Source organism: Elephas maximus, chromosome 3 (genome assembly GCF_024166365.1).
Source record: "Elephas maximus indicus isolate mEleMax1 chromosome 3, mEleMax1 primary haplotype, whole genome shotgun sequence".
Taxonomy (NCBI): domain Eukaryota; kingdom Metazoa; phylum Chordata; class Mammalia; order Proboscidea; family Elephantidae; genus Elephas; species Elephas maximus.
The window spans coordinates 65303183-65326115 of NC_064821.1; the positions used below are offsets into that span (position 1 = coordinate 65303183).

The 22933-nt window shown below is 52.5% G+C and overlaps 1 protein-coding gene and 1 long non-coding RNA gene across 3 annotated transcripts in view; one reads left to right on the forward strand and one right to left on the reverse strand.

Moving 5' to 3' along the window:
- Positions 1-11512: 11512 nt before the first annotated feature.
- RUNX3 (RUNX family transcription factor 3) overlaps positions 11513-22933 on the reverse strand; it is a 70522-nt gene continuing 59101 nt past the window's right edge. For both annotated transcript variants that reach the window (XM_049878296.1, XM_049878297.1), the window contains 2 exons: positions 18978-19136; positions 11513-14568 (listed from right to left, as the gene is read on the reverse strand). In XM_049878296.1, coding sequence (XP_049734253.1) covers positions 14024-14568; positions 18978-19136 — 704 coding nt within the window. In that variant the 3' untranslated portion in view covers positions 11513-14023. The remainder of the gene's footprint in view (positions 14569-18977; positions 19137-22933) is intronic.
- LOC126072728 (uncharacterized) lies at positions 12608-22617 on the forward strand. The gene is made up of 2 exons (XR_007516564.1): positions 12608-12695; positions 22372-22617. It is a non-coding gene; the product is annotated as an uncharacterized LOC126072728 (long non-coding RNA).

Sequence of the window (22933 nt, forward strand, 5' to 3'; positions counted from 1 at the left end):
GCTAAGTAAAATACTAGTGTAGCCGATCCTCAGATATGGCAAAAAGTGGAAAGGTTGTACTTGAGTGAGTGATGTTTGGGAAACACTGTTTCTAGTGAATTCTTGCTCCTTGACGGTTTCTTCTCGCTTGGGGAGATCTTTGTTCAGGAAAAGATGCCAGAACTTGAGGAGCTGTGTCCATCCACCCTGAGGGCCAACTTGGCAAGACCCCAGCCAGGCTCCCGCTCCTCTGCTCTCCCCAGAATTGCATTTGTGGATAATGGATCTCCAGAGCACAAAGGAGTGATGCCTCCTGCTCACCAGCTACCAGCCACACCTTCCTTCTCACCTGACCAGGCCTAATTCAGCTGCCAGGTCCAGCACCTCCCTCATTTGGCCAGCACAGTTCCAAAAACAGCCTTGAGAGCATTCGAATATGTTTTCCAGCAGGACTAATGGAGCTCCTGTCCAAAGCCTGGACCCAGGCTCCTGTTTCCTCTTGGTAGGATGGCAGTTCCTCACCTCCTAGAAGGTGGCATAAGTGTGGTTTTTCATTTTCTTGCTTTGCTTTTGAAACATAAGCATCTTTTTGAGTTTCTTTGGCCAAACGATGATGGTGCAGGTCATCAGCATCCCTGTCAAAGCCAGTGTTCCATGAGCTGCCTCTTACCCATCACCCTGATGTTCCCAGGCAATGCTGAGGGCCTAACTTGGGAGGAGACTGTAGCTGACACTCCATTTATGCGAGCCTTCCTTGGCTCCTGTGTGTCTTTGTTTCTAACAGCCTGCATGTGTGACTCTCTGCAGAGGCCTCCCCTTGGGCTACTAGAGCTGCTTTGTGTCCCTTTCCCCTTCCATATACACAGACCGAGCCAGAAGTACCTAAACATTTATGTCCCCTGGTGCCACCCTTACCATGGTAATGACTGACAGGTGAGTGTGCAGGAGTATGAAAGCCCAGCTCACTTGTCTCAACTTGGGAACAAACTCTCCAGAGCCCCCCAAGGCTCAGACTCAAGTTGACTGTTTGCCTTCTCTGTTTGCCTCCCCCCTGCCATCCCCCTTTTGTTGGTTGTCCTGGGACCACTTCTTTAAGAAATAATTTTTTTTTAGGAATCCTCTTCTCAATGTCTGCTTCTGGGCAGCGCAACCTGAAACAAGTGTCCATACCTGGAGCCTGCTGCAGCCAGGAGGGGTAGGCAAGAACTCAGCCCAAGGGAACCACGAAAGGGCCTACCTCACAGGAACATAAGGGTTCAATGATTCGAGGGTGATGGTACTTTGTAAATGGAAAAGCCCTCGAGAACACTGAGTTGTTTGCCATATGAGTCTCCTGCACGTTTTGCTCAATTGTCCTTTCCTCAGGCAAGCCTTCCCCAATCACACAGTCTAAGAACTGCTAACCCTGTTCCTTTCAGGCTGCTGACCAACCAGCTAGGAGTTAGTGCCTATATGTGACTCAGGCTACTTCTTCCTTCATAAGATGGAGATGACCAGATCTATTGCTTATGACCTCACATGCTAACCTGTCTATGAACAAGATGTGAGTCCTTTACTCCTCTGACAGGTGATTGTAGGAAACCTCCCATGAGGCCCTAGGTGTGTGTTGAGGGGTAGACATAGGTGCAACAAAAAGTAGGTGACATGGGGGTCTGGCCCACATTTTCATGTAATATTCTTGTGCCCTCTCATCCTGCCCAGTCCTGATTAGTTGTACAGCGAAGTGCTTCTGTGCCCTTCTAATATTATGACTTGGTGGCTCGGATAATGTCCAGCTCATTATGGGAAGCTCAGGTGACATAGTTCCTTGGAGTCTCATGGTCAGGCACTCAGTCTCTACTAGGATCCAGTAAGTATGCCAGAAATTATTTTCAAAAGAATAGTTTTCTGCTGCTGATAACCCTAGGGTCTGCACTGGGGATTTTCTACTAAGCATTGCCCAAACTCTACCTAACAACCTTATCTAGCACCATGGAGTCTTCTTGGTCATATGATTCAACTTCTTTCCTACAGATTGGACCTGCTGCAGAGATATCTCTTGTTTTGTCTCAGACTGACAGCTTTCTGAATCACCTAAGAAATAGGTTAAAGGAGTAGTCCCAAGTGTGGTACATACTGCTTCAAAATTCAAAGATGCCATCCAAAGCTGAACCTCTTTTTGGTGGTGTGTATTAGTTTCCTGTAGCTGCCATAACAAATTATCACGAACTGGCTTAAAACAACAGAAATTTATTCTCTTAACACTTCTTGAAGCCAGGAGTATGAATCCCAGGTTTTGGCAGGGTTGCACGCCCTTTGAAGAATCTAGGGAAAAATCTGTTCCTTGACTCTTCTAGCTTCTGGTGGCTTCAGGAATTCTTTGGCTTGTGGCTGCACCACTCCAGTCTTTGCCTCTGTGGTCACGTTGCCTCTTCCTCTTTTCTTTGTGTTTCTCCTATGTGTATCTCTTATGAGGACACTTGCTATTAGATTTAGGTCCCACCTGGATAATGCACAGTGATCTCCTCATCTTAAGATCCTTAACTAATTATATCTGTAAAGACCTTTTTGCCAAATAAAGTCACTTTCACAGGTCCTGGGCCTTAGGACATGGACATATATTTTTGGGGGTCATTTTCAGCCTGCTACCTGGTGGAAGGTGCAAGGTGTAGCAATTTATCTTTTGTCTTAGAGAGGGTGCCTTGCATGCCTCAGATATTGGTTCCCTCAAATCTTCATCAATATGGTGGGTCCCTGAATCTTCTTGGGGTTGATCTTCCACCCTTTGGCATGCATGTTTCGCTAAGGAATCCAGGGTCCTTGCCACTTTCTGCTCACTGAGTTCAAACCAACAGGGGAGCAGGGGCAACACCCAGAGAAAATGTCTGGGTGGCTTACTGACAGCATCCACTATAATTCCCTTGATCATTTTTTGACATTCCGCAGACATCAGTTACCCTGGTCCACTATTTTATTGACATCATTTAAGTGCTGGCTGTTAACAGCTCACATCTGACCCCTTCTCTGGAGAGTTGCTTCCTGCCAAATAGTAGGCACCTTACCAGGGAAGTATGCCCTTCCAGGGAGTTGGCCAGCCACACTGACAGACTGACACGGGAACTCAAAAGGCCAACTCCCTTATCTCAAGGGGTACAATTCATGCTCCAGAGCCCCTCAGGGACCAGAATGAGGGTGGCCTCCCGCCCGAGGACATCATCGCTTAGCTAACTGTCCTGCTTATTTTATTCCCTTCTCCTGAAAGTACTGCCACAAAAATCTCCACCTCTGGATTTGCTTCTTGGAGGTCTGACCTAAGATACCCCATGAGGATGATATTATGATAGAGAACAGGAGAGTGAAGAATAGTGAAGGCATTCTGCTAACCCTGCCATGTAAAGGTAAACAGCTTTGCTTCTTTCCGCTGTTGGGTATCATGAAGAAAGTATTTGCCAAATGAATACAGTTGCATACCAAATTCTGGAGACTGTGTTGATCTGCTCCAGTAAAGATACCACATCTGGCACAATAGTTGGGATTAGGCTATAATTGGCTGAATTTATGGTAGTCTGCTGTTATCCTTGCTACCTCCTCAGGGAAACGTTCCCTGACTATCTTATCTAATGTTGTCTTCCAATTCCTAGTCTTCAACCATCACGTTATCCTGTTTGTTTGTTTGTTTGTTTTTAAAATAGCACTCACCACTGTAATGGATTGAAAGGCGGCCTGGTGGCACAGTAGTAAAACACTCAGCTGCTAATCACAAGGTTGGCGGTTGGAACGCACCAGCCGCTCTGTGGGAGAAAGATGTGGCAGTATGCTTCTGTAAAGATTTACAGCCTTGGAAATCCTATGGGGGCAGTTCTACTTTGTCCTATAGGGTTCTTATATGAGTCAGAATTGACTCAGTGGCAGTGGGTTTGGGCTTTTTTGTTTGTTTGTTATGGATTGAATTGTGTCCCCCCAAAAGATATGTTAAAGTCCTAACTCTTGATATCTGTCAAATGTGACCTTATCTGGAAATAGGGTCTTTTAAGATGGAGGGCCCTGGTGGTGTAGTGGTTAAGCCTCCACTGCCAACTGAAAGTTCGGTGGATTGAACCCACCAGCTGCTCTACAGGAGAGAGACGTGGCAGTCTGCTTCTATAAAGATTATAACCTTGGGAACCCTATGGGGCAGTTTTACCCTGTCGTCTAGGCACTGAAAGTCAGAATCAACTTGATGGCAACAGGTTTGCCTTTTTGGTTTAGAATGGACCCTAAGGTCCCTGGGTGGTGCAAATGGTTTGTGCTTGACTACTAACCTAAAGGTTGGTGTTTTGAACCCACCCAGAGGTGCTGTGGAAGGAAGGCCTGGTGATCTGCTTTCATAAAGATTACAGCCAAGAAAACCCTATGGAACAGTTCTACTCTGTAACACATGGGGTCACCATGAGTCGGAATCAACTTGACAGCAAAGAGGTTTTTTGTTTTTGTTTTACGGTGGGTCCTAATCCCATCCGAGTGGGGTCCCATAAAAGAGAACAGACACAGAGAATAAGGCAGAGGAAGCATGGCCATGTGGCGACAGAGGCAGGCGCGGCTGCAAGTCCAGGAAGCTAGGAGACAGGAATGCTACAGTTCTTGTCTCAGAGCCCTCAGAAGGAGTCAGCATGGCTGATACCCTGATTTGGGCTTCTGAGCCTCCAAAACTGTGAGAAAATAAATTTCTGTTCTCTAAAACCACCCAGTTTGTGGCATTTTGTTACGGCACCCCCAGGAAGCTAAGACACTAGCTGAAATTATGTGATTTATTTATTTATTTATTTATGGCCTTTCTCCTCAACTAGAGCGCAAGCTCCCTGTGCCTAAGGACTTTGACTGGTTCTCAAGCACCCTACGTTATAAAACAACAACAACAACAACCAAACCCATTGCTGTTGAGTCAATTCCAACTCATAGCGACCCTACCTTAGAGTAGATGATAAATTGATACTTTCTGAATGAATAAAACAGCATGCCAATATTCTTTCACCTGAAGTAGATAAAAAGGAAAAAGTTAGGTTTCTGTGAAGATTCTAAAGTGGAGGCCATTTCTGGGGGTCACTAGGGTGGGGGGAGGCAGGTCAAGGTGGGCTGTCTTCTAGGTGGTAAAAATGCTCCTGGCCCGTGCCAGCCCCTCACGGGCCTGTCTTTTTGTTGAGTCTGGCACAGACCTCAAGGAAACATAACATTTTTAATAAAACCTCAGAGTCAATAAAGGTGAATGGGCTTGGGTGCCTCTCCTGGCGGCCCCAGCTGTTGACTTTAGAAGTCAAGAGTTTAGGATGTTGCCCAATTCCCGTGCAGTTTGGAGAGATATAAGCTAGAAGGGTCTGGCCCATTTTATATGAAAACAAAACAAAACAAAACTCGGTGAGCCCTGGAAAGATTCCACCGCCAGCCAGAATCCAACGTCCATTCAGAGTGACCGAACTCCTCACGTTGGCTGCTAATGGAAAGCTAACTTCTCATTCCTCTGTGCGTTTCCAGGGGCTGCAATGGAAGGCGTTGCCGTGGAGCAGTTGGCCACCCCTCCTGCTGCCAAGAGGGCCCTGCCGGGTTAAAATAGTTTTATGATAATATGAGCCTCGTATTTTTCTAATTTCAGGCATGGGTGATTTAGGACTAAGTAGTTTTCAAGGAAAAAGAAATAGGAGCTGTTTGAGGCAGAGCAAGACTGCCGCCTCGACAGATATTCCCACCATGAGTATGGATCTAGGGCGGGCGACCTGCTTTGAGGAGGCTGGAGACCTGCCTCCAGAGCGCCCTTTTGGGTAGGGGAGGACAGGCTGGGATCACGGGAGGGACACAAAGATGGTGATTTCTGTTGTTCAATTTCATAGTTTGTGAAATCTTAAAATCAGCTCAGAACAGTGGGCCTTCACCCTCAGAAGCAGAGAAAGGGCCAGAAAGCCCTTCTGCTTCTGTTTTTTAAGAAAAGACATTTCCTCATTTCTTTTTCCCGCTCTTGATCATCAGTCTTTACAGCAAGCCTGCGTCACGGGGCACTTACACATACACACTGTATAGACAGTATATCAATTATGTAGTCAAAAATAAAGATAAAAAGAACCTAAATCTCCGGAAGGATCGGATTATGGCTGTTTTCTGTTTTCTCTTTATATTTTCCAAGTTTTCTAAAATGAGCCCATGTGTTATGTTTAATAAGAAACACTACCTCTTTCCTAAAGTCAACTTAATTCTTACATTGAGCCCCCAATACCTTTAGCTGGAGGGAAACTCAAACAGAACTGTCTCAGGCGTTCCTCTAGCCTTGTCAGGATTGGGAGGAGACTCTGCCTTTGTCCCTCAGTTTTCTCATTCATTAAATGGGGATAATGATAGTACATTCCTCAAAGGGCTGAGTTAAAAATTGCAAAATATTTGGAATAGTGCCTGGCATGTAGTAAGTATTCATGAAGGATTAGGTATTATCATTATCATTGTTCCAAAGATAAATGCACAAGGAAGGCACCAGCTCATCATGTGGCATCAAGGAGGGCTGCCTGGAGGTGATGCCTCAACTAATGGCAGATGAGTTGGTCTCATGATCTTGAAATCCTCTGCATGGGTACTTATCAAGGTCTAAAAATTTAATATAATACACGCCTGATGTACACTTGGAAACCCACGTGGCGTGGTGGTTAACTGCTACTGCTGCTAACCAAAAGATTGGCAGTTTGAATCCACCAGGTGCTCTTTGGAAACCCTGTGGGGCAGTCGGAATTGACATGAGGCAATGGGTTTGTTTGTTTTCAATACATGCTCATTTTAGAAAACTTGGAAGACAGAAAATATAAAGAAGGAAACAGAAAACAGCCATAACCCCATCCTTCCAAAGGTTTCATTTTAGATTATTGTTTAATTGCTATTTTTTTTTTACTACATAATTGATACACTAGGACTGGACAATGTTTTGTTCTATCGTACATAGGATTGCTATGAGTCAGAACTGACTCAGCAGTACCTAACAATAACAAATTGATATGTGGTATATACGTCGTGTGTCTGATTATAGAAATATTTATTCCTAGAAGAGTATCTGTATATTTACAGAAAATAAAGATCTAGGTGGGAAATAAACCAAAAATATTAACAGAGGTAATCTTCAGAGAGGTAGGATTATAAATAATTTTTCCCGTGTTCTTTTCATTAATCTGTATCATGTAATTTTTCTCCCATGACTATGTATCATTTAATGTAACTTTAAAGTGTTACTTAAAAATTTAATGCATAGAACTTGAGAGTTTTGAACTCAGAGTCTTAAGTCCTTGACATCTTTGGATCATGATGGCTGAACCTCACCCTAAGCTCTGGACCCTGGGTCTCGTGTATGATCCAAGGGTCGTCATGAGGAAACCAAGGCAGGACGTAAGGCTTCCCTAAAAACTTGTGGGGTGGGGAGTCAGAGAGAGGGCAAGGTGGCAATAACAAAGACTGTTATTAAGACCTCACCCCCAATGGCTCCATCAAATGCCAGGAACTCTGAGGAACCGAGTCTTTAAACCTGCATGGGGCATGGGGTCCTTCCTGTGATTTCAGGGCTACAGTGTCTTAGAGAACGCTTAGTTCCTTCTCCCACTATTTTGGGCAGGCTTCATGCTCCTTTACCTGGACCACTGCAGTGGCCTGTGAACAGGTCTCTGCAGTCCTCCCCATACCCCAAGTCCTCTGTCCACCCCGCCAGCCACAGAGATCTTCTCTAACATAGACACATCTGGACAGGCTACCACTTCTCAGCTTGGCTCCCCAGTGGTGGCAGGACCAAATCCAAACCCCTCAGCTCAGCCTTCAGCCCTCAGACTGGGGCTGCTCACCTCCCTATTCTGTCACCATTACTCCCTCTCCCCCACCACTCTCCCCGCCCAGCCACACTGCTGCCCCCCAGGGCTTTGCACATGCAGTTCCCTCTGCCTATAAGGCCCTCCTGCCCTTCTTTGCCTATTGACTCCTAGTCATCTTTCCATCTCATCTGAAGAGGAGGGATGCCTCCTCCAAGAAGCCTCCCATGTTTGCCCCAATCCATGCCATGTATCCCACGGGTCAGCATACATGTTTTCCTGTCTGCCTGATCCATGAGCATCTCAAGGACAGGACTGTGACTTAGTCACCTTGTTCTTCTTGGTACCTGGCACTTGGGGGTGGGATGGGGCTCAGGTCTATGCCTGGTGAATGAATGAATGAAGTCTGCCCCTGGTCTTGTAGACATCGGGCTCAAAGAGCAGAGTAGGGGGTGGTATGGCCCAAATAGCTGCCACCCACTAGACCACCAAAGAGCCTACAACTCTCTCCAGCAGCCGGTTTGGGCAGAAGGGGAAGCTGGCTCCAGGGCTGGCTCTAGGGCTACCCTGTCCCCTTCAAATGAGGACTTCCTCCAGGCTGGGCTGAGGGCAGCCTTTCTCTGCCGGTGAACATAAATATAGAAAACAAACTGCGTGCTCTTAGCTGCAACACTAAAAATAGGAAGTTCGGAATCCGGCTCCCCAGGCCCCTCTAACCGCGGGACCACACAGGTGTGGATGCGGATGTTGGGGGGATGCGGCCCCTCTCCCCCTCCTTACCCCCAGCCCTCCTGGGGAGGAGGGAGGGGTATTCTGGGTTTCCGCCAGGAACAGTTCATTCTTTCACTCTGCCTTCCCCACCCCCGGCCTGTTTGACAGCTCATTTCATTTACGACCCCAAAATGAACCAACCCACTGAGGTGCATTCCCTGCTCACATGGAACGCTGGGCGTTTGGTGTGGTGGCAAGCTACCCCTGGGCCGCAGGCTGCCACCCAGTCAGGCTGGGGGCCCTGAATGGCTGTGTTCATGGAAGTGAGGTGCGGCCTGGCCGTCTAGGCTGCGGAGGGGTCCAGGCTGAGTAGGGAGGCAAGTCTGGGCTTGCATCAGCCCTACCTTCCTGACAAGCCCAGCGCCAGCCCTGCAATGCCTCAGCTGGACACTGACCGTCTCCTTGAACCCTCACAATTCTCCTCTTGGGTGCGTGTCTTTGTCTCCTGCCTTTAAGAATCTGCAGGATGTCCGTTTCTCAAAATAAAAGCCAAAGCCACCCCGTGGCCAGAGGCCCAGCAGCTGCAGGGCTGCTCTTGAGGCCGGGCGGGCAAGTCTCTGGGGCCACAGCCCTCAGGGGGCGCCAAGCACAGCCCAGTGCCGAGAAGACCTCTTCTGAGAGCCCCAAGGCCTGGGCCACCTCCCTCCGCCAATCATCAGGCCAGCCACAGGTGAGGGGTGCAGGTGGGGCTGGTGCAACCGCAGGGCAGCACCCAAATCAGAGGGACTTCTAGAGCCTTGAAGCTGGGCTCCTGAGTCCAAGGACTCCCAAACTCTGGCACCACATGGCCTCCTCTCCCTGGACCAGCTGCTTCACATCTTAAGCTCAAGGCAAGCGTGGCTGGGGGATGGGGTGGGGTGGGAGGGGGTGGACCCAGCTTCCAAGAGCCTGGGATTGAGGTACTCGGAAAGTTGACCCTTCCTTCAAGACAGCAAATCTTTGTCCCAAAGCAGAGCCTTTAGGGGTCACAGAATCTGTGATTCTGCCACATACCTGCACACAGTAGGTGCTCATTCAGTATTTGTTAAATAAAAAGGGAGGCTCAGAGAGGGACAAGAACCTCCCACAGTCACACAGCTAAAAACCAAAAACCAAACCCAGTGCCGTCGAGTTGATTTCGACTCATAGTGACCCTACAGGACAGAGTAGAACTGCCCTGAAGAGTTTCCAAGGAGCACCTGGCAGATCTGAACTCCCAACCCTTTGGTTAGCAGCTGTAGCACTTAACCACTGCGCCACCAGAGTTTCCACACAGCTAAAGAAGGGGAAAAAAACAAAACCAAACAAAAAAACGCTTTCTCCACTCTAAGACATTTTCCAGGCTCTTTTGGGGCTGACCCTCTGGTGGTGTAGGGGTTAAGTATTGGGCGCTCGACTCCACAGCAATGGGTTTGGTTTTTGTTTTTGTTTTTTCTCCTGAGGTTAGGAGGTTCTTCCTAATACCTAACTTGCATTCCTCTGACTGCAACTGAGGCAGCCCCTTCTCACCCTTCTTGGGAGAAGGGGGGAGTGTCCTTCATTTTCCACTAGCAGCCCAGCCATGCCCAACCCTGTCGCCACCTACAGGTCACTGTGGTTATTGCAGCCCTTCCCCCAACAGCCTTCCACCACTGCGTGAACCCAGGCAGCCAGGGCTTCTCTGCTCCTTGGTTTTCCCTTCCAGGAGCTGCGTGTGCTAGTCTGTGGCTGCTGGCACTACAGAGGCCATGGCTCCTCTCTCATCAGCAGTGGCACCAAAGCATGGCTGGTGAGGAGAGGCATGAACTGTTGCCCCCTCCCCCTGATAATCGCCATCACTCCCTACAAAGTGACCCCAAATAAAGACATAAGTTAAATAGAAGTGGAGTGCTGACTGTGCACATGGTACTTCAGGACCGGCCCTGCCCATCCCGGGCTGACGCCGCACAGAGCCCACGCACAGAGCCCACCCAGAGAGGAATTCTGCAGCCATGGCCAGCATAGTCGTGGCAGGGAGGATGCTGGGAGAGGGGGGACCAGGGTTTAGGCTAGGGAAGTGGGAACTTCCTACCGGGTGTTGGCTTTCAGGCAGACCAACCCAACCGAACAGGGCAGAGTCTTGGGGTTAGCTTTTGAAGTAAGTGGGCATCACTAGAAAATCGGTTCTGTTTTCATGAAAATTCCCCTCCACGATTTCCATGGAACAGGCCCAGTGGGCCAGGCACTGGGCTGGGTGTTGGTGCCCTGTATGGGCCCAGCCTCCTTGTTGGCAAGGTTGGGAGGTTGCCGAGCCTGATCCTCACATCATCACACACACAGCCCCCATTACGCTGTGGTCCCAGCTCAGCCACAACGCTGTGGGAGGTGTGGAGCTAGATGACACCCCTCTTTGCGCCTCAGTCACCTCATCTGCAAAGCGAGGGAGCTGAAGCAGCTGCTTGCTTTGTAGTCTTGCCTGTTGCTAACTTACCACTGTTTCAGCAAACACAAGACCCAGGGCGGGGACAGCGGGAGGGGGGTTTCTCATCAAGGCTATTTTATGCTCTGCCTCTGCCCCCTCCCCAAACCCTGAGCCTTGGGCACAGGCTGGAGTAGGCGCACAGCTTCCTGTTTACTTGTGCAAAATCACAGGCCACTGGAGAAGGGAGGCAGGCCTGATGGCACCCTGAAGACCTCTCTGGTGTCCCTCTGGGGTTCCAGCCACACCAGGAGCCTGTTTTGGAACCGGGTGGTCTTGGTGGCCCTTCTGATGGCCCTGGGTACGGGAGAGCAGGGTGCTGAGGGTTTCCTGAACAGTGAATTTAGTCCTGTTCCTGCTCCAGGCCCCACCCCAATTCCTCCCCAGTAATGGGGGCGGGCCGGGAGTGACGAGGTCTCCACCCTCCTCCACTCCCCATGCACACAGCCTTAGAAGCCTGGCACTGGGATCCTTCAACACACCTTAGGGTTATATTATTGCAACAAATCAGTCAAAATTCCACTTTACAGTTAAATAGTACAGAAGACAGTTTACTGTACAAGCAATTTGTGCATTAAAAACAAACACATCAAGCAAATTATAGTGCAAAGCAGTTTCCGCCCCTCCCTGTCCCACCCTCTCCCCAGCTCTGGGTTGGTTTCACGGCAGATATGAGAGTAGCAGGTATTAACACCTCAGCATGACAATATGTCACAAAGGATCTGTACCCACCACCAGCAGGCTTACAGTATTGTTGTATCAAAACCCCTAGTTTTGTTGTGCTTTCTAAATCAGTGTTTGCTTAGTACAACTTTTAAGCAGCCTTGCAAATAAGGGCCCATTTTTACCAGCCCAGGCTGTCAGTACCCACTACAGGCTTTAGAAATGGACTCAGCATGGCATCACTTTTAGCCTGGCGGGTGGGGGAGGGATGGGCAAATACGGGTCAGTTTATTTCTTGTCCCTGTCCCCACCAGGTTTGGGTATCAGGAAGGGGTACTAATCTGGGATAGGGCTGCAAAGTGCTGGGCACTGGGAACCCGAAGGTGCCTCTCATGCTGGCCCAGGGCCAGTCTACAACCAGAGAGAGCAGGAGTGAAGGTCCAAGGGCAATGAATTTGCAGCTGCTTCCTGAGAAGGGGTGGAGGGTCCCCCTGGGTGTAGGGAGTCAGCAGGACACCCCCGGCAGCTATTTTAAAGAGATGGAGACTGCTTTTTCCAGTGAGGGCAGGACAAGGGAAACTGCAGCAGGAAGAGTTTGAGTAAGATCATGGGAAGGATTTCCTGACTTGCCAGAGAATCTTTCCTATCTGGTGCATCTAGCTGTTGTCCCACATTGGGGATGGCACAGCAGGCCATGAGCCATTACAGACACAACCACCGCTAAGAAGCATTTTGTAGGAGATTTCCATACCCACAGAGGACGTGGCCGAAACAATTACTAAAAACCACATGCTGGCTAGCCCTTATAAGAGTTTTCTTGTCCTTTGCCACTTAAGCCTTTCTAGAACTAAACAACTCAGTCAGGAGAATCCACGCAACCTGAGCCCTGGAAAAGGCCTGCATTCCCATCTGCAATGTGAAGGGGCGATCCTTCATCCTGAAGCACAGGGGGCTGAGCCAAGGCTGGCCCACCCTTTACAGCCCTTCTGTTCTGCCAGCACGCAGCCACGGCTCTCTGCTTCGCACAACCTGCCCAGCCATTGGGACACCCACACATCCCCCCGGACAAACGCTCAAGAGCCACAGAGGTGAGATTCCAGCATCTCCCCAGTGTTTCCCTTGGCGCTTTCCTGGGTCGGGCCTCAGTGGAGGCTGGTGAGCAGCTCCTGATACAGCGTGACCTCCTGAGGAGGGAGATACTGAGACCCTACCAGCCTCAACCCTCTTGGAAGGCACCCGAGCCAGTGGGCAGATATTGCTGCTCACTCCTGTGAAACCTCGTGTTTGAAAATGTTTGACTGCAGCTTCTTTTTCTAAATTCAACTTTAAAAACTGGTTTTGGTTCAAGACTGACTGCTTTTGGAGCACAGCTGATTAAGGATAGAGAGGTGTGTGTCGGGGTTGGGAGATTGGGCCGAACCCTCCCAGGAAGCCTGGGGCCCGCGGGTGGAGCATAGCTTGGCTGAACCTGGGTGGGTCAGGGATGCTGACGTCTGACCCACTGACCCCTCACCCAGTGCTTTCTGCTAGGACCTTATCCTGCCCCTGTGCTCTCTTTCTCCAGAAATGGAAATTATGAGACCAGCCTAGGAGGAAGGGGACTCCAGCCCCGCACCGAGAGAACAGAGGGTGACTGCCCTGGGCTGGTAAAGTGCATGGAAGGGCCCAGTCTGCAGGCGCTTCCCCTGCTTTCTGGGACCTGCTGCTACAGGCAAATCTACTCCGGCACCTGGGACCCACAGGCAGCTGAGATGGGGGCAGGGGCTTCTTAGCTGCCAGGGATTATAGGGAAACAGGCCTGGGGGAACCAGCTTGGCTGTGTTTTCATCCCATCTCTGCCAGCAATTTCCTGGGTCCTCTCCATGGGTCCCTGCCCCATCTTTACAATGAGGGGAACCCTCTGAGGAGGCGGGGGCTTTCCAGTTCTGACTCCATTTATGTAAATGCAGGGACAGGCCTGGGCCCACGAGGCACAGGGTCTGAGGGTGGTGAGGCAGTGGGGAGGCCTGTGGACAAGGGGCCCAGACCTGGGGCAAATGCTGCTGTCCCTGGCACAGAGGTGGTCCCTGTCCCAGGAGACCTGGGCCCCATGACAGCCCTGGACACACTGGGGACGGGAAGGCCATTCCAGGGGAGGGGGGGGGGCTGCACTTCCCACAGGAAGGTGGGGTGAGATGACTAAGAGCTGGGTATCCTGGGGGAGGTCCTAGCCCCTCTGTACAAAGATGTGGCCGGACTAGATGCTCTCAGAGCTATGCCAGCTCTGGACCCTAGGACCTATGGACCCCAGCACCACGACTGGCCTGGGGCCTAAATCTCATTCCTGTCCGCAGCCTTGGAGCTGCGGCAGCCACTTGTCCGGAAGGTTCCTGAGGCTCCTGCCTCTTGCAGGAGAAGTCCTCGTTGGCCTGGACAGTCAGTAGGGCCGCCACACAGCCTCGTCCATGCGTCCTGGCGTGCTCAGGGCTGTGGGTGAGTTGCTGTGGCTGCCGTTGGCCTCCACGCTGTCGTTCTGGCCACCTAGGCTGGGGTTCATGAGGTTGCCGGTGGCAACGGAGGAGGCACTGCTGGTGCAGGAGGCCAGCATGCGGGTGGGTGAGCGGTCGCCCCCGCTGCTGCTGCCGGCCACCATGGAGAACTGGTAGGAGCCGGAGGACGCGCCGTAGTAGAGGTGGTAGGGGGACGGGTTGGCCTGGAAGGGCCCACTCTGGTTCTGCGGGGCGCCAGGGTAGGGAGGTGGGAGGTAGGTGTGGTGGAAGCGGCTGGTGGCCGACATGCCTGCCACTCCAAGGCTGCTGATGTTGGTGCCCGAGGGCGTGGTGCTGTAGGGGAAGGCAGCCGACATGGCCCCTGGGTAGTGCATCCTCGGGTCTGGGAAGCGGCTTTCTGTGAGGGTCGGCAGGGCTGAGAAGGAACGGTCAAACTGGCGGGGGTCAGAGAACGGGTTCAGGTCCGGGGTGCCTGTGGGCAGAAAGGAGGGGGTCAGTTGTAGCCTGAGGAATTCTGGTTCACAAAGCCCATTTTGGGGATTTGGCCCAGGCTCTGCCCTGGTCACAGAGAGACCAGTGTCCAGCCCAGGCCCTGCCCTAGCTACCTGGTAGTTTGGCTCCAGGACCACGTGTATCCCAGCCACTGCTCCATACTTTTGTAATCACAGACCCCCATCAGCATTCGAAGGCGCTTTAGGACTGAGACTAACCCCCTTGGTGTAAAGATAGGAAAATTGAGGCCCAGAGAGGGTGAAGCACTTGCCCAAGGTCACACAGCACCCTGGGCCTGGAACAAAATCCTCGGGTTTCCTGACACATGTCTACTAAGTAGTTGTCTCATCTTTGAGACAGCACAGAATTGAGGTTAACTGGTGGTGTAGTGGTTTAGAGCTTGGCTGCTAACCAAAAGGTCGGCAGTTCAAATCCATCAAGCGCTCCTTGGAAAACCTATGGGGCAGTTCTGCTCTGTCCTATAGGGTCGCTATGAGTCAGAATGGACTCCACGGCAATAGGTTTGGTTTTTTTGGTTGGTGTGGCCTCTGGAGCCAAACTGTTGTATGCCGTCGAGTTAATTCCAACTCAGGATGACCCTATAGGATCGAGGAGAACTGCCCCATAGGGTTTCCAATGCTGTAATCTTTTATGGGAGCAGATTGCCAGGTCTTTCTCCCTCAGAGCCACTGAGTGGGTTCGAACAGTTGACATTTTGGTTAGGGATCCAGGCTGCCTGGGTTTAAATCCTGGATCTGCTACTTACTAGCTGTGTGTCTTTGTGCAAGTCACTTCAACCTCAATAGGCGTTCAGCCTCCCCACAGGAAAACCGGGATAAAGGCAGCTCTGAGGGATTAAGTTCGTTCATACCTGTAAACTGCTGAGAACTGAGCTGGCCCCGGGGAAGGGCTCAACGAGGGTCTACACGGCTCCGGCTGCAATGGCTGCTGCTGCTGGGTCGCCCCTTGCTCTGGGCACCCAGAGACACTGAGGCCCCGCCAAAATCAGCCCTGGCCCTGGCTCTTCCTTGTATCCTGACCAAAGGATGACTCTGGGTGGCAGTGCGGGAGATGGATGGGCCCCCCAGCAGTGGCCCAAGAAGTCTGTCTGGCCCTAACCCCTCTGTCCCACCCATCAATGAGTAAGGGCCAGGACAGAACCCAGGAGGGGACCGACTTCTGCTCCTGGCCCAGCTCCGGGTGAGCACTGCCTGCCATGACCGAGGCTGGGGGCATGTCAGGCTTCCTGCTTCTACACCTCTGCCTGAGGTGCTGTGTGACCTCGGGTGAGGCGTGCAACTTCTCTGGGCTTTGGAATCATCTCAACCTGGCTGGAATGTGTTTCTGTCAGCGGCCAGCTCTCATTCTGGGTGTGGATCAGAACGGAGCAGTTCTCCCGGGCTCAATGTGGAAGATGTGGGGGCAGGGGTCTGAGTGCCTGGGGCCTTCCAGATAGTCTGGGACCCTCCCTAACAGGTCCCCTGGCTGCTCAGTGCTGCCATGAGGCCAAGGGGGTTAGAAATGCCTGGCTCCCCACCCTCATCTAGAAACACCAGGAGTGTAGGAAGAGGTCTAGCTGGTAGTGTCTGCACCCCAAGCACAGCTGAGTATAGGGTTCACACCTCTGCTCCAAGCTCCACCTGACAGGAGCCCCATTCTCAGACAAGGAAGCCCAAACACGGACCCGAGGATGCAATGGGGGTGAGGGGGGCTGTGGCCCAGGAAACAAGGCCCTGTGTGGTGGGGCCTGGGCCTGCCCAGACATGTCACTGTCCCCTCTTGTCTCCTCCTGGAGGGTGATGGGGAAGTACCTGTCCTCAGCAAACCCTCCGACTGGCCAGCAGCTTCCCTGAGGCTCCAGCCCTCCCCTCCCGGCCCAGCAGCCCCAGGAAACCCGAGCTGGCCGGGCCACTGTCGAACAGCCAATCCCAACACTGGAAGGAAATGTTTATTTTCTTCTCCAAATTGCCCCAGCTGCTGGATGGTGGCTGAATGAGCCCTTTGAGCTGTGAGAAGCCCCCATTGTGGGCAGCCGCAGCCGGCGGGGGGGGGGGGGGGGCTGGGGGCTGAGGTATGGAGGGGCAGGGGCCTCCAGTGGCCAAAGCCAGGAGGTCAAAGGTATTAACAGGCACTATAGGGTCGCTATGAGTCGGAATCGGCTCGACGGCACTGGGTTTGGTTTGGTTTTTTTAAGGGGAGTGATGGCGGGGTGTGCTGAGGGGATCTCCAGAATGGAGCCTGAAGGCAGAGCCTCGTCCTACGGTGGTGGCGGCGGGGGTGGGGGGGGGGTGGTGGTGGCTGGTGAGAATAACTTTCCACAAGCCTAGCCCTGCCAACACATCCCTGTGGCAGGTACCACTTTCTTCCCACTTTACAGATAAGAAAACTGAGGCTCAGAGAGGTGAAGTGACTTTTCTGAGACCCTACAGCCAGAAAGTGGCTGCGCCAGAATTCCTAGCCGGGTCTACCTGACTATGAAGTTCGTGCTCTTCCCCTCGTCAGGGCCTTTCCTCTTATTCAGAAGGGGACAGGCCTCAGTAGGGGGCTGGCTGGGTCAGGGGCTGCCTGAGGCCCAGTGCTGCACGTAGGTGAGGCAGGGGCTGGGGGCCCTGCCTCAGGACACAGCAGAGGGGTAAGGGCTGGGTCAGTCACTGCCCACTGTGGCCGAAACTCTTCTCCTCCCAACCCCAGGGTGGAGGCAGGGGCTCTGCCAGCTGCTTGGCCAGGCCGGGCCCTTTGGGGCACAGGGGGTAAGCCGGCCTCAGGTTCCCTCAGGCACTGATTCCCGGCCCATGTCCACTCAGCTGTTGGCTGGGGGAGGGGGGCGGGGGCAGAGGCAGAGCTTCCCTTCCACTGGAGCTGGTGGACAGGAAGTCACTGTTCACGCCCACAGGCTGGAATCTGGGGCTCCCTGACTGGGCCCCAATATCTAGTTAGGCCCTGGTTCTGCCTGTGGCAGACAGAGAAAGGCCTGGGGTAAGGCTGCTGGACATTGATAAATGCCAGTCCGTGGGGACAGAGCACGGAGTGCAGGTACCCACACTGCCTCTTGGGGTCAGGCCCCAACCTTGGCTTCTCCAGGGCTCAAGAGCTGCTGAGTGTCTCAACCATGCTAGCCCATGTGCTCAGAGAGGCTAGGTCTGGCCTCTTCTAGCCTTGGAACCTGGGCAGGGCCAGGGCCTAGCTCCTGGAGCCCAGGCCAGTACAGTGAGGCCTGCTCCTCAGACAAGGGCACTGGCTCCCCTGAGGGATTGTTCCCCGCCCCTCACCAGTCATCATATTGTGCCTGGCACACATGCAAGGGCTGGGGGGCAAGACCTCCCTTAGCAGAGAGACCCAGTAGGCCCCAGCCTGCATGGAGGAGAAAGGAGTGGAGCAGGGGGCAGGGCGGGGGAGGTCTCCACTGTGCCTTCCATCCCAGGCTCTTCCTTCTCTGGGCCCTTCTACCCCCTTCCCTGTGGAGACTTTGGTCCTCCTCATTGATGGGCTCTGTGACCCAAGGATGGCCCTTAACCTGTTGAGCCTCAATTCACTCATCTGCCGAATGGGTTCTAACCAGGCCTTGGCCGACAAAGAAAGGACACCCACAGTGCATGGGAGCGGACAGCTTACACCACCCCCCCAAGTTGTACTGCTAAATGGGTGCCCTCTGTCCCCCTGGCCCACACCCCCGACACCTCCACCCACTGGCTGAGAGGGCTTGGAGGGCAGAGCCGCCCACTGAGCACCTACTGTGTGCCAGGCATCTGGGAGACCTACCTGAGGTCTCGCTTTGATTCTGCCTGCTGAGTTCATCCGGCACTGGGGACAGGGACCCGTCTTGGTCCTCACTCCTACCTCAGCCCAGAAGCCGCCCTCCTGTTTCCTATTTAGTGGGGATCTCTAGGTCGGGTGGGGTGCCTTTCCCAAGCACTGCTGAGTGCTTCTCCAGGGCTGGGACAGCACTTTACAGTTTACAAAGCTCACCTGAGTACAGTCCTTCATCCAAGTGCCACCTCAGCCCTGGACAGAGGCACTCACCGCCACCCCACTTTCAGATGAGAAAGCTGAGGCTTAGAGAGGGGTCATCATATCTGTCCCAGTCTCTAGGAACTCCTGACCTTGGGCAAGTCATGTCCCAATTTTAATGAGGTCACTATGGGATTCATGTCCATTTGCCCCAGGGGACAGGGAGCTTCAGGAGGGCAGGGACCAGCCTGTCCCATTCATGCTGATCCCAGAGGCAGGCACCTGGCACAGGGTGGGTGTCGGAAAGTACCTGCTGAGTGAATGAATGAAGTGTCTAGCCCTGGGCCAGGCAGAAGCAGGCCTTCAGAGGGCCTTTCTCTCTATAGCAGAGGGAACACGTCCAGGCCACCCCCACCCCGCCACAGCCCCCACTGGCCATACCTTGCATGGGTGTCTGGGGCTGGCTGCTGAAGTGGCCCGTGGTGCTGAGCGAGCCGCGGGGGCTGGGTGTGCTCGGAGTCACCCGCATGCGCAGTCGCTCCAGGTCCCCGAAGCGGTCAGGGAACATCTTGGTCTGGTCCTCCAGCTTCTGCCGATGCCCTGAAGGTGGGGAGGGTGAGGGGACCCATCAGCAGCCAGTTCTGTCAGGCCCTCTGCTTTGGGCCTGCTTGCGGTCTCAGGACCTCAGGGGAGATGGCCGTGCCTAGCTCTGCTGGGAAGTTCTTTCTGGGGTCTAACCTTAGGCCTCTGTAGGGAAAACCCCTAGGTCACACCAACATCTTCCCTGAATGGAGAATGGCCACTATCGCCCCCCCACCCCGGGGCTGCCATGACCTCACCACCCCATCCTCACCACCCTGCACGAGGGAGGTAATCACCCTTGGTTCGTAGGTAAGGCTCAGAGAGGAGCCCAGGCCACAGAGCCAGCAGGGATTGGAGTTAGGCTTTGAACTCGGGGCTTCCGTTGGTATAACAGTACACCAGCCACTGTGTATGCCCCAGGACTGCACAGGTAGCATGTTATTCCGGTTCCATGCACTTAGCGTCAAGGCAGTCTCTTCTGAAACGTGTGAAGCTCAGCAGACTGGAGTCAGAGCCTCATTGTTGTGTAGGCTGAACATTCTATTAGATGACGCTTCCTGAATGTGTTTAGTTATGTAAACTTTTGCCTTTTTTCCTTTAATTTCTGTGAGACAAGGACTGCAAGCACAATTATGGCTTTCCTGTGTGATACAGAAGCCTGATGGGTTTGTTTTGGCTTTCTATGTCGTATTTGGAAAACCAGAGGTTCCCCACGTAACCTCATGGAAAGGTGTGTTATCTACCTAGTTCTCAGTGGCATACTGCCATGCCACAGATTGGAGGCGCCAGAGGGCCACTCGCCTCATTGGTGGACTGTATTGCTAGGTCATAGTTCTCAAAATTCCCATTACCAACCCAAAATTTAAACACATTCAAGTGGTAGGCATGCATTCCAATACTGAAAACACATGCCACCAAAATTAAATAAAAATTTGGTAAAGAAAGAGTTAAGTCTGAGCCTGTGACCAAGATCTCTAGAGTACGCTGTTTGGCAGAAAGGGAAACTGAGGGAAGAGGCATTGGAAATTGGCTTAAACATGCTGGGGAGAGGCAGAGAGAAGCCAGGAGTGCTGCCGCCCATAGCCTCCTAGCATCCAGGCCACACAGGGCGTCTGTGAGAACAGGTGGTTGGGAAGGGGCTGACAGCTCCTCCGGCCCTGAGCCATGCATACACCTGCCCTCTCTGGGTCTCAGGCAGGATGCTGGGGAGAGGCAGGGGGCCCCTGAGTGAGGGCTGGACTTCCCCATCTCAGACTGGAAGCTGGGGACAGGGGAGCAGTGTACCTGGAGAAACGGCCTGCACTTGCCACTGCCTTGCCTTCCTCCCCACCATGGCTGAGGGAGGAAGGAGCCCAGCCTCGTGTCCCGGACCCAGAGGTACTGGAGGGTCAAAGTGGCCATGCCCCTGCCCTTGTGCAGCCAGCCTAGGCCGAGGAAGCACTTCTTGCGTGGCCTCGATCTTGCAGGAACCCTCCCCACCTCCCCATCACTGGTTCAATGACTCATTTTATATTTCACAAGCCAACACACACAGAGTTACAAAAATGAAATCATTACAGATAAGGTTAACAGCCCCTCCCTAGAAGTCCCCACTGTGATCCGTTTCAAGATTTTTCTTTCTATCCTTTTTATGGTTTTACATGCGTGGCCGTTCTTGAATAGTCTCAGCCTGTGTACTTCATTCTGTCACCTCAGTTTCCTTATCTGTAAAATAGGGAGAGTAACCGAGCCCCACAGAAATAACAATTTCTGTGATCCTCAGAATATTCCCTGGTACACAGTGTGGGTTCAACAAGTGTGATAAGCGTTCTTACTGCTATGCGGTTAGCTGTCCCTCATTCTTGCCACATCTCCGTGGAGGTGGCAGTTTATTTGGTCATTCCCCTCTGGATGGACACTTAGGTTGTTTCTGAATTTTCTCTATTGTTTCCTTACACGCAGTACTCTCAGAGTGTCCCTGGTCACACCGCCCTGCGTTGGGGGTTTCTCTAGGAGGACACTGGGAAATAGACTGCTCACCTGGAGGGCAGCGCATTCCTGGGCTCTACTGATCAACCTCACTAACACCCAGCCACCTAGCACCATCACAGTGCTGACCCAACTGCCTCACTGGCCCCCGAGAGGGGCAGCCAGGTAGTCAGGCACGTGGGGAACTGGGGCTCAGAGAGGTGACGAGACTTGCCCAAGGTCACACAGCTAGGAAGGGGACAGACTTTCCTGGATCTGAGCCCTGTAGGAAAGGAGGGTAGGGAAGGGGGAGGGGGAAGACACGATTTGCCTGGGTCCTGGGGTCTGGGTAACACACAGACTTTTCTAGAATGATAAAGAGGGAAGAAGAGAGGAGCAGGTAGAAGCTAAAATGGAACTCCTCACTGTCCTTCCCTGCCTAGACAAATGAAGTCCCTGGGGACCGGAAAAGTGTGGAATGACTGTTGACCACCGCTGGGAATGAGGGCCATCTGGAGGTCTCAGGACAGGCCTGATTTCTGATTTTTAAAGTAGGCTGCAGAGGATTCTAGTATCTGCTGACATCTAGGCTCTCTACACACTGCTGCCTCAACTGGGCATCCAAGAGCCCTCAGAAACACGGTGGGGAGTTCTGGGAGCCAGTGTGGGCCTAACAAGCCACTGAAAACCAGGGATCCCCACTTTCTCCTCCAATGAAGCCCTAGGCCAGGAACCCGTGGGACACTGGGCAGCGGGAATAGGACCTCTTGGCCTTCTGTGGCTGTCTCCCAGGACCCTTGACAACAAAGGGGAAAACATGGGTTGGGGGTGAGTTTGGCTGGATGCCTATAGGGGTCAAGCAAATCTGTAAATGGGACAAGAGGGTTAGGCGGGGGAAGGGGGCAGACTGGAGAGAGTGTGCCTTGTAGAAGGGGCAGCTGCCTCCCAGTCCAGCTGACCCATGACCTGGTGGTGTGGGCCCAGTGCTGCCAGAGCTTCCCATTTCCAGGAGAAGCCAGGAACCTGTTTTTATGTGAAATCTCCTATACCGTATATGCTGGTAATTAATTCAAATACATAAATACTTAAAAACACCACCACCACTATGTGGGACAGTCTCTCTGAGTGAGAGATTTCCTTTTCTGGTTAGTGATACAACCTTGGCCACTGCGGACCGGTTCATGGGTCCCCAGCAGCGGCTGGTCTCAGGGGGAGTGCTGCAGGGCTCAGTCCTCACCCTGACAGGCCTTGGAGGAAATGCTGCTGCCCTTGATGCTTAAAAAAATTTTTTTTTTTTGATGCTTAGGCCACTGAAAATGCAGGGAGATGTGGACGAGCTGAGGACGAATGAATTCAGAACAATGTCAACAGGCAGGAAGCTGGCTGAGTGGACGTGGAGACCTCAGACTGACCCAGCAGCAGCTTAGGTACAAAGGATCTGGGTGTCCTAGTCAACCACGAGCTCAAAGTGAGCCAGAGAGGCTACAATTTAGCCGGCACAAAACTTCATGTCTTGTTATCATCACTGGCAAATAAAGTCTCCTGTTTCTGAGTCACAGTGTGTACAAAGAGGGTTTAGAGTTACTCCTGGGGCCTGCTGGAGGGAGGGTGGGGTGTACAGGCAGCCTGGGTTTGGGGACCGGCCCTGTTACTCGCAGCCTCACTCAAGTTACACAGTCTTCCTCCCATCCAAAGCTACTGTGTGCCCGTCATGCCACCCTCACAGGTTGTGGTGCTGGCCAAACAAGGTCTTTCACATCGGTCACCTCTAACATGACTGTCACTTCTGCCTCTGCTCGTGCCCAAAGGAGGCTGGATGACCACCCCTATCGTAGAGACGAAGACTCTGAGGCCACCGTGGTGAAATC